The sequence below is a fragment of the Parasteatoda tepidariorum genome, chromosome 7 (assembly GCF_982258835.1).
Source record: "Parasteatoda tepidariorum strain Cologne lab strain chromosome 7, Ptep-v5.0, whole genome shotgun sequence".
Taxonomy (NCBI): Eukaryota; Metazoa; Arthropoda; class Arachnida; order Araneae; family Theridiidae; genus Parasteatoda; species Parasteatoda tepidariorum.
This window is the reverse complement of record NC_141761.1, coordinates 64,632,645-64,646,398: the sequence shown is the minus strand read 5'-3', so window position 1 is coordinate 64,646,398 and position 13,754 is coordinate 64,632,645. Positions and strand designations below refer to the sequence as shown.

Here is a 13,754-nt window from a genome sequence, read left to right as displayed (position 1 = left end):
TTGTCTTCTGGATTGGTTCAAAATTACAAGGCTACGGAGTTGAACGTAAGTAGTCGTAAACCCATGAAATTGGGTCGGCTGTTCAACGACGGTTATAAAATAAAATAATTCTGAGTTATCGAAGCAATTTCTTTCGGAATATTGTGTATTGTAGTCATTATTTGGCGATTGCATGCGAAGAGTTAAAAGTTCATCTAAAGTTCCATCATCTGTTCTTTTTATATTATCATTAACTATGCGCGATATTAAGTCATTTTTATTTCCATTGGGCGAAAGATTTCTTAAACGCAAGTCTGATTTTAACTGGGCGACAGTTAAATGAGTCAGTCGTTCCACATTCAAGGCATTCAAAACAGAATTCACGTCTGTTGACATCTTGGCGAGAAAAGTGCAGCGAATCAGTTTTGGCGACGTATGTTTGGCGAGAAGAAATCAGTATGTAATGGAATCCAATTTTCAAATTTTTTTCGGTTAAATGTTATTTTTTGTCAAAATAGGTTTACCTGGGCGAGTTGAAGCCAATGATGAATTCTTTTTTCCTTCGTTGGCAGTCAAAATTTCATAGAAAGAATTTAAAATGTAGCGATAGAAGAAGTTCGATGTTCAAAGAAGAAGTTGTAAAAAGGTTCTTTTTTTAAAAGACGGCTGCGCCATATAAGATAAAGTTGAATGACAAGGAATTTAATTAATATGCTATACAGTAAATAAGCGAAGAGATATTTTATAAAAGCATTTAATGAAAAATAATAACAGGGAAATATATGTTTTTGCGAAGCGTTCTATTTACATCTCTTGATGTTGCCACCTTTTTATATGAAAGTCGAACTATTCTCTGATGTAATAAAATTAGACTTATGCGAACCTTACACCTGTATGCATACGCGTACATAGTTTTACAGAAAATAATTTTATAGTTTTATAGAAAATAATTACGTAAGTTTTATAGAAAATAATTTTAAGTTTGGAAAAATATAATCATAAATGTAAATAATCATATGTATGTAATTTTATTAAACCAATATTTATCTTAAACCAACTAAAATCTACTTTGCCTACTAAAATTTTATGTACTAAATATTTTACATATTCTTTACAGCATTTAAAGACAAATTCGTAAAATAAATCGAAATAAAATTTGTGTATTGCTACATAAAATGTTTATTTTAAATCGAATAACTATTTTAACTATAACGTCATAGAATGAAATTTATTTCGATAAGATCAATCATTTAAAAAAGTTTATTACTTCTTAAAACTTATAATACGGCAGCCCCTCTTAAAAACATGTCACATTGTATTTTTAACAAAAAGTTGAAATTTGTTTTTATTACTTTTGAGTATTATTGTGTAATAGAATTCTTAAAATGTAAAACAATTATATAATTTTTAATAATTGTAATTTTATTTTTACATTTAAGTTTAATTAATTTTTTATTATTAAAATATAATACTATAGGAAAATTAAACTCTTCACTTATATTGATTTAGACAAAATCAATATTGATCGATAAATAATAATTATTGATAAAATTATTTGAAGGGTTTAGCTACTACCTGAAGCAATATCAGCTTTACACTATTACAGCATGCTTTCAAAAGCAATAATTTAGAATAATGTTTTAGTAGAATAAACTTTTTCTGTGCATTCATGTAGGATTCAGTGCCTTAACGTATATACGAGGGTGTGTAAATATGGGAAATTAGTTACTGATTGTAGCATAAATAATGTTATTGGTTAAAAATTATGTCAATCAAGAAACTTTTCTTTTCCTAGGCCACCCACTTTCTTCAATCTTAAGTCACCATTTATTTGTATCTCTAACCCCCCCCCCCTCGAAAGGAAGACAAGAAAACAATATGAATTTTCTGAGATATGCACCCTTTTTTCTTAAAAAAAAAGGAAAAAAAAAAGAAGGGGGAAAGAGTCACCTATAGGATGCTTAAAAATATCTGAGATGAAAGGATGTTTTCTGTCTGTAGTAAATCAATTGGTTACACTTGGACTTGTCTTGTCCTTAAAGTGGTTCTTCTTTGAAAATTTAGCTTTATATTCTAACACATATGTCGGTGACAATCGCGGTGGTCCTTTTCTGAAACCTTCGAATTCATGAAATCGAATGCTGGCAACAAACAGATTTTGTTGTTTTACGGGATTGTTTGTTATAGGCAGAAAGCAAGATCAAATTAAATTGAACCACGTTTACCAGCAGTCTGTTACTTATGATAAAATAACAGGAACAACAATATTTTTCCCACTACTTTATGCAGAATGACCAAATTTTTATTTAAAAAAGAATTTAAATGAACAATAGAAATACCTTAATTAATTATTTATTTATTTCATTCTGATGTACACACCAGCTGCAAGTAAAAATTAAGCACAACTATTAAATTTATTTTTAGTGACAGAAATAATATTATTATATTCAAAATATTTACATGTTCAAATAATTATCATAATAAAAGTTGATGAAATTACACACATATATTGCATATATATATAATCATTATCATTAAGGATTTTCCTTACTAGTTATTTTTATTAATTGAATTTAAAAATATGTTTAATATCTTTCTTAAATTTGCTATTTATTTTAAATTTGAAATTTTCAGTACTTTTCTTACTTCTTAGTTTTAATTTTTACAAATTTCGTTATAAGATGTACAAAATATAGTTTACTTACACTAAAACCAATTCAATGATTGAAAATTTGACTTTATTGCTACTTATTTCTTACACTTGATTTCAACATTAAATTAGTTTTAATGGGTATTCTTCTTAACATATTTTTCACAGTCAACGATCATCCGGTTCACATTGTGAATTTACACATCTTTTGTGCTCAATATATATATATATATATATATATATATATATATATATATATATATATATATATATATATATATATATATATATATATATATATATATATATATATATATATATATATATATATATATATATATATATATATATATATATATATATATATATATATATATATATATATATATATATATATATATATATATATATATATATATATATATATATATATATATATATATATATATATATATATATATATGGGTGATTCTCACGAAACATGATAATTCGGACCAGAAAATTCCTTCAAATTTAATTTCTTCAAAATAATCTAAAATATTTTTTGTATGCTTCTTTAGCTACACTAATTAATATCTTATAAACAGCAGTTTAGTTTATTGATATTTGCTCGTGAAAAAAAATAAAATAGAAATTCACCAAATCTTGAATGCCAGGAAAATGACTTATTACCTTAGAAGTTTAAAAAACAGTCATTTTAAGTTAATAGTAAGTAACTCAACTTAAGCCTTTATGTAAGATGAACCATAAATTGCTTACATTAATTCTTTTTATCCACTGTAGAAAGAAACAAAAAAATATTTGTTGCTGATATGTACAGAATAAAATTGTGTATAATAATCAATCATTAAATAAATAAATAACTTTGATTACCTCCAAGCGTAATACAATCATACATAAACTTGGTATTAGGTTAATATTTGCTTTCCCTCTATACAGTATTAGCAGTTAAAAAGAATTTCTGGTAACACTTCAATGTCCTGGCATTCATAAGCCTGGAAAATGACAGCCAGGATAATGACAAATTCGCCATTCTATAGCATGTAACTTTACTTTAATTTAATATTTTGGCCAAACACGCTTATATTCTGCAGAAAACAACAGTATTTCTTAAAATAACTCAGATAAATTTATGTAGACAAATAAATGATAAATAAATAAATAATCTTAATTAATCTGAAATGATAAATGTCAGATAAATAAATGACAGCAAAAAAACCTACTAACCTTGAAAAATTTTTTGAAATAGATTTTGAGCCAGAAAATAGGTTCTTTATTCATGCAACAAGACATGTTCAGACAGTAGGGTATCTAATCAATCTATTAACATAAGATATTGATTCCTGGCACAATCTATTTTGGTTATAAATCACTAAATAAAAGTAGCCAGGGAAATGACAGATTTTCATGGGACAAACAAATTATAGACAAAAAAAATTTTTTTAAACGAAGTTTTAGTAAACAATACCCTCTGCGTATATTCTAGAAATGCTTACATAGGATAAGATAAAAAAATTAGATTTTGAAAAATTTATGGGAAGTTTTGAAGCTAGTTATTATTGGAAAGATTGTTTGGGACATGCCAGGAAAATGACATTTTGATATTCAATTAAATTTTTTAAGTATACAAAACAGTCAATGCTGGTGCAAAGTCATTTTAAAATGCTAACAGCAATGCTATTTATAAATTTTTTTAAAAAAGAAGTAGTTCTTTTAGGATTGTAGTATTAGATCTTGGAGCAAGGGACAGTGAATTGTCATGTTTCGTGAGAATCACACACACACACACACACACACACACACATATATATATATATATATATATATATATATATATATATATATATATATATATATATATATATATATATATATATATATATATATATATATATATATATATATACAAATAGATATACATATAGTTATTTTTTTTTTAATGTTTTATCCTCAATATTTTATTTTATATTTATGATGATACTCAAAAAACCAGTTGATACAAATTTGGAAACACACTTAACTAAAATATAAAATTGGAACATACTTTTCATTAATTGTCTGCCATTTTGCCTTTATTATCGCAAAACTTTGTTTCTTCCTCAGCACGGTCTATTTAAGTGATATGGCCGTTTTGCCTTTGGTTATTCAAAGGCAAAGTTATACAATAAAAATAATATATATCAATATATTTTAAGTACAACAAATTATAAGTTAAATTAAAGGTTGGCAAATAAAATGAACCATCAGAAAAATTAAGGTCTTTTTTAATTCAACTGTTGAGGCCGTACATTTTCCAGATAAATTTTATCTCCTGAGTTTGAGAACATGAATTCACAGTAGATATCAAAAAGTAGAATTGCATGTATTAATAAAAAATGAGGATTAATTAAATGGCGTAACCAAGGAACTTCATAAAATATGAATAATTAGTTACGACTTGAATCTTTTTTTCGCAATTGATTTGTCTTATTTCTTGTAACAAAACTCTCATTGATAATTCATTGGCTATGTACTATATTATGATCCTTTTAACCCCTTCCTTCTCGCCCCCGTCAAAATAACGAGGTGAAATTTTGCTCTTTATTTCTCATACCCGTGATATTTCAGGGCTGGTGTGATCAAAAGTAATGTGCCAAAAAGATTAAAGCAATCTCTATCTTATGCCCGGAATCATATTTATTTCTCAATCTATGCACCAGATAGCAGTGTCAGACAGTTTTTCATGTGTTTAGAGATTTATTTTAAATTAGATGTCAGCACTCATTAAACATGTAAGCTAAAAATTCACTCAAAAATTAAAAATGAACACATATGTTTTATATAAACTTGGCTTTACGTAATTTTCTTGAATAAAAAAATGGACACTTTTATGATCGTTTTCTTCCCGATTATGCGACTATTAAGGGGCTAGCAAACCTAGTACAATTTTATGGTTATAGGCTTCATAATATTTGAAAATAGAGGGGTATATATCCTAACATTTAGAATTTTGCATGCAATGAAGGTCATAAAAATCATCAGTTGCATTATTACTTTACTTCTAGGTTGGTGAAGTTGTATAAATTACTCGACGAGCAAGCGGATCTATTCAATTTCTTTACAAGCACTGTATTTGATTTTAAGATGGGTAATTTTATTACAGTTGAGGAACAATTAGATCCCAGAGATAAGGAGGTAAGATTTAGTTCTGAGAAAGGTATATTTAGATTTAGGCTGTATCTGGGAGTAATGAAGCAAATTAAAGAAAAACACGCATTTAAGAACATTCATTTATTAAAATTTAAATTAAACTTTTTATAGGAGTGTAAAATCAGGAAACTGTCTGTCTCAGTTGCGCGCATACTTGTTGTCGGAAGCTGTTTATATATATATATATATATAACGTCGTTGCCGAGTGGAAGGATTAAAACAGGTCTTAGGTCGGGAAGGAGGGTACAAAATTTATTTATTAATTAATTATAAGACAGAGCAGTCATGAAAGTGTGTAAAAGTGTACACGAAAAGTTGCGCTCCTAGGTATTATGTTAGGGAAAATCTTGCTAATTAAAATCCGTAAAATGTCTTAATGTAGGGAAAGAGGGGAATCTTAGTAGTTGCTATTGGTTTATGATATAGATCGAGCGTTTCCCACAGAGAGCAAAGGGAAATATGTCCTGCTTTTAATTAATTGCATACTTGAGCCAAAAATAGATTTAAGAACAGGATGTGGCTTTTGAAAGTGTGAGAAAGTATTTCGATTAGAATAATTAATTAGGATAGCATAAAAAGATTAAGTGAAGCTTTTTATGTTATATATATATATATATATATATATATAGTTTTTCAAGTGAAAAAAGATGAAAATAAGTTTTATCAGCAACCAAATATTTTGACTTTGTTGTGTGATTTCGTATAGTAAAATATAACTTAATAGTATTCTTAATTTTTATATTTTATAACCATGGTTGAACATCGACCCAATTATGTTCAACTCCGTAGCGTTGTAATTTTGAACTCAATCCGGAAGACAAGGCAACTCTTGGTTCAAGTATTAGGAGACATTTGCCTTCTTGGAGAACTACCCTGCATTTGTGTTACATTAAGAGGAAAACTACGAAAGTCTCCCACGTTTCGCTTGACTGCAAGGGGACTCTAATCTATGATCCGTTTACCACTGAGTATATTTTATGGCATCACTGTGGTCTGTTCAAGCTGGGTGCTGAATTCGTATCGACCAGACATCTCTGAAATTTGAACTCAGGTCATCTAATTAAAAAGCGAATGCTCTATCCCGTGGTTTTTGGCACAATAGTTCAAAAAAATATATACAAATTAAAATAATCAAAATACATATAAAATTGTATCTGTGCAATGAAAAGCCTGGTGCTTCTCGATAGAGGCTCAGAAAATATTAGGAATTTTATCATCTTTATTCACTATTATTTATCAAAATTTTTCGGTCATAATTATTTTTATATCAATAGCGGTATTGCTCATACAAATACTATTCATTATAGAACATTAAGACATACAGACAATATGCCAGAAATTTATTCATGAAAACATTCTGATCTAATGCATAATTACCTAAAAAATATTTGTTAATATTTAAAATTTATATCTTTTAATTTAAATACACAACATATTTCTTGCGTAATTTTTATGAGCGTAATTTTTATGATTTTTAATTTTAATTTTTAGTGTAGGTACAAGATATTCCATACAGCCTTCTGTTTTGACTTCCCCCTCCATCTCCGAATCGTCCAAGTCGCCAATAACCTTTAATCTTTTTTTTTTGGCAGCCTCTGGGCCTGATTCCCATAGGTGTCCAGTTGATGTTCTTTTTAAAGCCGTAATTATTTTCTCTCCTCTCTATGTGTCCAGGTCTGTAAGACGCTGGGATTTGATTAAGCTAACAATATTTTTCTCCTGATGATTTTCTCCATTTCGTCCGAATTCCCTATTCTCTCTGAATCATTAATAAGTCCGAATATTCTCCTCAGGACCTTTCATTCAAACACCAGCAGGTCATTTTCATTTTTTTATGTCATTGTCCAGTTTTCACTACCATATGTCACAATTGGGCTGACAATAGTTTTATAAAGTCGATTTTGTAAGCAATTTATTTTTAATATCTTCCTTCTTGAAGATACACAATTTAAAATGTCAGTTTTCCCCTGTCATTTTGTTCACTATATTCTAAATTTCATTCCAATTTAAAAGGTAAAAAGCAACATTTCTAATAGATTCTAATACTGTTTGAAATTAAGGATTTCGAAACGAAATGTTTCTCAAAATTAACGCTCAAGAATTGCTGAAATCGTTGAAAGTGAAAGTTTTATATTTCTGAAAGTGTAGTTAATAAAAACAATGAAAGCAATATCAAAATAATAAGTGTGATTCTGGAGTCATATAGATTCACTTAAACAATATGTTCCATAATGACTGTGTTATTATTTGATTTTAGAATGATTTGATTTTTTTTTATTTTAGAAAAAAAAGGAAATATGCTTGTTAGGTGTCGTAAGTTATGAGGAAAATACCAAACAATCTATTTTGTCACTAATCGAGAAGGTTAAGGCTAAGATATCAGATCCTGTTTGATGAACGAAAACAGAAAGGGTTTCAAAAGTGATTTTAGAAACATCTACAAAACTCAAAATAGAGTCAAACTGCTATATTAATTTTCCTCTCTCCATTCACTTTAATTTATAACTAGTTTTTTAATTCATTGCAAAATTTATTTACCACTGACTCCTAATGTATAATTATTTTTAATGTATATTTCATGTATATTCAAAACATTTATTCGTTTACTAGATGTTTTCTTTGAGACGAGATGATATAGATTTAATCAAACTGCAGAAAGAAGTTCCAAATGGAAGCCCATATTATGATTGGAAAGTTGTAGATAAGCTGACGCCAGAAGAAAGAATGGAAAAAGTTATAAGGTATGTGTTTTATTTTTTCCAATCCTCATAGCAATTAAATTTCAAATTTCTGAAAAGAAATTATTCTCTTCCATAAATCCCTTGCGCTCTTATTATTTCTCTCTCTCTCTCTGTATCTATATATATATATATATATATATATATATATATATATATATATATATATATATATATATATATATATATATATATATATATATATATATATATATATATATATATATATATATATATATATATATACATATATAAATATAAATATAAATATATATATATATATATATATATATATATATATATATATATATATATATATATATATATATATATATATATATATATATATATATACACTCAAGAGCCAAAACATTATGACCACCTTTTAATAACGAGTTGGCGCACCTTTAGCCCACAACACAGCTGCTACCCGCCTTGGCATGGATGCCACAAGCCTTTAGTAGATGGCCGGAGGAGATTGAATCAGATGTTCAAGCTTCGGTCACGAAAATCTGGGATATTGCGACTTAGTGGTCTTTGAACTCTGATCTGCCGTTCCATGACATCCCAAATATGTTCTATCGGATTGAGATCCAGAGAGTTAGGCGGTTAGAACATTAACTGGAAATCAGCATCATGATCTTGGAACCACTCCAACACAATTTGAACCTTGTGACATGGGGCGTTGTCCTGTTGGAAAATCCCATTTCCCGCTGGAAAAACAGAGGCAATGTAAGGGTGCAACTGGTCCGCAATGATGTTCAGATACCCTGTAGCATTCATGGTCTGCTCTACCACAACCACGGGTCCCAGAGACGCCCAAGAGAACGTTCCCCAAGGCATAATACCGCCGCCACCGGCCTGTATATGACCTACTGTACATTGAGGGAGCAACTGTTCACCTGGAAGACGGCGTATCCTGACACGGTCATAGGCGTGATGAATGACTAACCGTGATTCATCTGACCAGGCGTAGTTGGCGATGACGCTTGGTCAGCAAAGGCACACGAGTGTGACGTTTGCTGTGTAGCCCCATATCTAACAGTGCCCGCTGAACAGTGTACTCTGATACTATTCTATACCCTGCATTGGATTGGGCCGTCAGCTGAGCCACTGTCTGGCTCCGGTTTTGCTTCAAAAAGCGAGACAATCTCCGATGACCTTTTTCTTTGATAGCGTTTGGAAGTCTAACACCTTGTCGTCTACTGATGGTTTCACCGTCATTCATCCAGTTTGAATAAGTACTAACAACTGTAGATTGCGAACAACCCACGAGTCGTGCAGTTTCGGAAATACTTGTTTCGAGCCTTCGAACCATTACAATCTACCCTCTATCAAAGTCGCTTAGATCCGCAGCCTTTCCCATCACACACAGAAGTACGTGAAAGAATAACTTCTGCAACAGTTAAATACCACTTCCACTTGATCACTTTCCTTCCACGTCATCCAGGAGAGTTCATTGCAAAACGTAGGGGTGGTCATAATGTTTTGGCTCTTGAGTGTATATATATATTTCAACATCTGGTAACTGAAACATCTGGTCTGAGTCAGGGTCATAGTTTCTAAGGTACTTAGTAGTTTCATCTTTTTGAATTTTTATCCATCTACACAACGCACCGCACAAAATCGTCAGCTTAAAGAAAAAATGTATCATGCCAGCACATGTGGGAATTGATAAGAATGAGACCATAGTTTTAAGTTGAAAAAATTGAATGGTTGGTGCTATACTTCAGAATGGTTGAAACTATATTATAGAAAATATTATACACTCAGTGTTGAACTATTATAACGTTCAAGTTTTCTGCAACATTGATACTGTATCGAGTTGAACCATAATATATAGATGAACAAGTTGAAGGGTTAATACTATACTACATAATGGTTGAAACTATCTTAAAGAAATTAATATACGTACACAGTGTTGAAGTATAATATCACTCAAATTTGCTGCAACATTAATATTGTATCGAGTTGAACCAATTGAATGGTACATACTATAGTTAAAACAGCTCTTGACCTTTTGATGAAGAAAGTCTTAACCTTTTGCAACTAATAACCTGGCCACCTAATGCATTTTTTCTATAATTAAAACAAGAAAAGTGCACTAAACGGTTTTTTTACTGAATACAACATAATACATTTACATAAATTTATTCAAAAATGTGACAGAAAGTACTCTATTTTATTGATCAGAATTAGTGAGGAGTTTACATTCAACATACAGAAATATAAAATTATAAGACTTTATAAAAAAATATCAATAAATGTGTTAAAAAATTAAATATTGTAATATAACGAAAAACCGCGATTTTCAGGTGGGGAAAACAGTTTTATATATTTGTCACTCCTAAAACGAACCACGTAAAGCGTGTACTTTACTCTCAAAGAACAAGAAGATATGGATCTAAGTTTATTTCAAATAAGCCTTTTTTTAGTGTTTCGTGAGACAAAAACAAAACTTTTAAGTCCACAAAAAATGAGGTCGTTAAAAACTATTTTATATTACCTTTTTAGTGCTGATGAAATGTTATAAATGAATCGCAAAAACTTTGCTACTTTCATAATCATTTAACGAAATTTAAATGCCTGAATAAGGATTTGTTTTATACTAACTTAAATACTCGTTCTTCGTACAGCGTGAGAAATAGAAAACAATCTATAAATTTGTTCTGAACACCATGAAATCATGCGCAAATCTAAACTAGACCGATACAATTAATAGAGTTTAAACAATTCCGCTTTTTATGCATTATTATTTGTTATTTGTCAATATTCTCAATGGCTTTACTTTATTAGATTTACAAAAATGCATTTTTAACTGTTCGTTCTATCAAAATAAAGATTATTGCTTGAGGCCGATTCTTAAGAGTCAAAAATTACCACTATCAACAATTTTCCGCAGTAGGCATCTTGGTACTTATATTCGTTTAATACCTATTGAAGCATTAATTAACAAAATAACATGAGTACTTAGTACCAAAATTAACGGGTGTCAATAATGATAGGATAATCTTTTATGGTTGTCCTAGACAAGTAAGTACCTTTTCTCCATTTATTAAACGTTTTAGAGAAAAACTTTTTTTTAATTCATACTTTGAGCCAATTACCAAAATTAATTCCTTTTATTCTAGATAATAATTAGTAATGATACTAATACTTTTGTAATCATTTTTGGCGAACTGTCCTTGATACTTATTTGCAAGGTCGTAAAAAAACCACAATTATTTTTGACGCAAGTCCTGCTTAAGTGTGGTATTACATACTACTGATATTGTTCTCATAAGTGATGTGATAATTAAGACCTATTATACGTATTTATTTTTCTAATATCGGTACCTTAATTGGTTATTTATCTCCTCCGAAACGCATAAGTACCCTGATATTTCTATAATACATATTCATGGTACCTAATACAATACCCTTATTTTTTATTACTTGTATATTCCGCTGTGGCTTCATAATTTTAAATTTAAAATAATATAATTAAAATTCTTCAAAATTGGAATTAACTATTCATATTTAGCACAATTTTCCAATGGCTAAAGAAATAATTTTCATTTCGTTTTATTACTTTTTGTGAGTGCCCACTATTTAAGTCTAAAAATACGCTCTACAAAAGCGTTACCATATATCTTTCAGGAAGAAATTCGATCACGTCATTACGAAGAGAAATGGGATACCTGCAAGTGACGTAGTTTGGGTATCTTGATCCTGTTTGAGTTTTGATCCTATATAAGTCTCGATCCTGTATATGATGGAATGTTAATTAACTTCGTAAATTAACATTCTTATGTGGAGAAACTTAGCTCGGCTTTAACAAGTGATCTTGTTTATAAACTGTCAACTGGCGCTGAAGTCATGGGTCACATGTCTGTGCATCAGTGATCATCTTCTCGAGTTGCAAGTAGCCTATTATTGTAGTTGATTTTTCTTGTGATAACCTAACCCAAAATAACTGAAGATATAAATTTATCAAAGCTAGCGATAAAACTAATTTTTAATTGATTAAATCTGCAAGTTAGAAAATAGATCATAGCATAAAATATTTATCAAATCCAGTGGGAAATTCATTTTTTGGATGCAACGCTTGAACCGGTGCTTGGAAGATTTTCCAAAATAGACATTTAGATCCACCGTGTCAATGACGAACGTATGTACAAAGAGTTACGTGTGAATCCACTCAGAAATGTAGATTTATATAAAGTAAATATAAGCACTCATAAATGTAAATATTCTGCTTTATTCATGTCGAGGATTTAATTTATCCCACTTTTATATAATTAACAGTAATTGTATAAGCAATTACTACTAAAAATAAATTTTTAAGAATTGAATACTTTAAATAAAGGAATTTATACTTAATGGATGTTTCACTCTTTCAGGCAAACTTACATCACACGCTTTATCCAGGTTACTGCAACGATATCTTTGAGTTACATTTTGTACAAAATCCTGGGCTTCATATCTGCACTGATTTTGTAGTTTGAACTGTTTTTGTATTAATAAAGTTTACTGTTATTATAAATAGTTAATATAATTAATTATTTATAATAACAGTAAACTTTAAAAGCATAGCATATCATTAAAAAGCAAAGGAACTAGAAGCAGTGGAGAAAAATAAAGACACTATTACATCTACAATAACGTTGTTTAATTTTATGTACTTGTTTGTAGCGTCGTTTCTTTTTTAATTTACTTAATGCTCAATTTCGTAAAATAAAGGTGATTTTATGTCATTTAGTCTATCAAATGAATGTATAAGAAGAGCATGTAAAAACTTATGGAGCATGTATATATATATATATATATATATATATATATATATATATATATGCATTACCTTTCTTTTACTTTACATAGCTTAATATTCATCAAAGAAAATATATGATAATTCCGTTGTGCGGTGCTCAAAATTAAGATTAAAAACGAATCACACTGAATAACTTTATACTTAATGATCGGATCTTTACGTTTTAGGGTTCAGGGCGATAACCTTAAATATGCCTTTTTTTTTTTTTTTTAATGAATCCGCATTTCTGACACCCAAAATATAGAGAGTGGCCTTGATCTGAAAAATTTGCTCTTAATAGTTTGGTCAGAAGAGCGATGTAAAGATTGGACCCCTTATTGTTAATTTTTGCGCTTTTCGTCATATCTGGAAAATGTTTTAAGCGAATTGAGAATTTTTGCACACAATT

General features: G+C 29.2%; 1 protein-coding gene across 4 annotated transcripts in view; it reads left to right on the top strand.

Annotated features, from left to right (window-relative positions):
* The window catches only part of LOC147807200 (fatty acyl-CoA reductase 1-like), a 90,464-nt gene extending 77,172 nt beyond the window's left edge, over positions 1 to 13,292 (top strand). For all 4 annotated transcript variants that reach the window (XM_087167955.1, XM_087167953.1, XM_087167952.1 and 1 more), the window contains 3 exons: positions 5,674 to 5,803; positions 8,429 to 8,559; positions 12,939 to 13,292. In XM_087167955.1, coding sequence (XP_087024081.1) covers positions 5,674 to 5,803; positions 8,429 to 8,559; positions 12,939 to 13,038 — 361 coding nt within the window. In that variant the 3' untranslated portion in view covers positions 13,039 to 13,292. The remainder of the gene's footprint in view (positions 1 to 5,673; positions 5,804 to 8,428; positions 8,560 to 12,938) is intronic.
* The last annotated feature ends 462 nt before the right edge of the window (positions 13,293 to 13,754 follow it).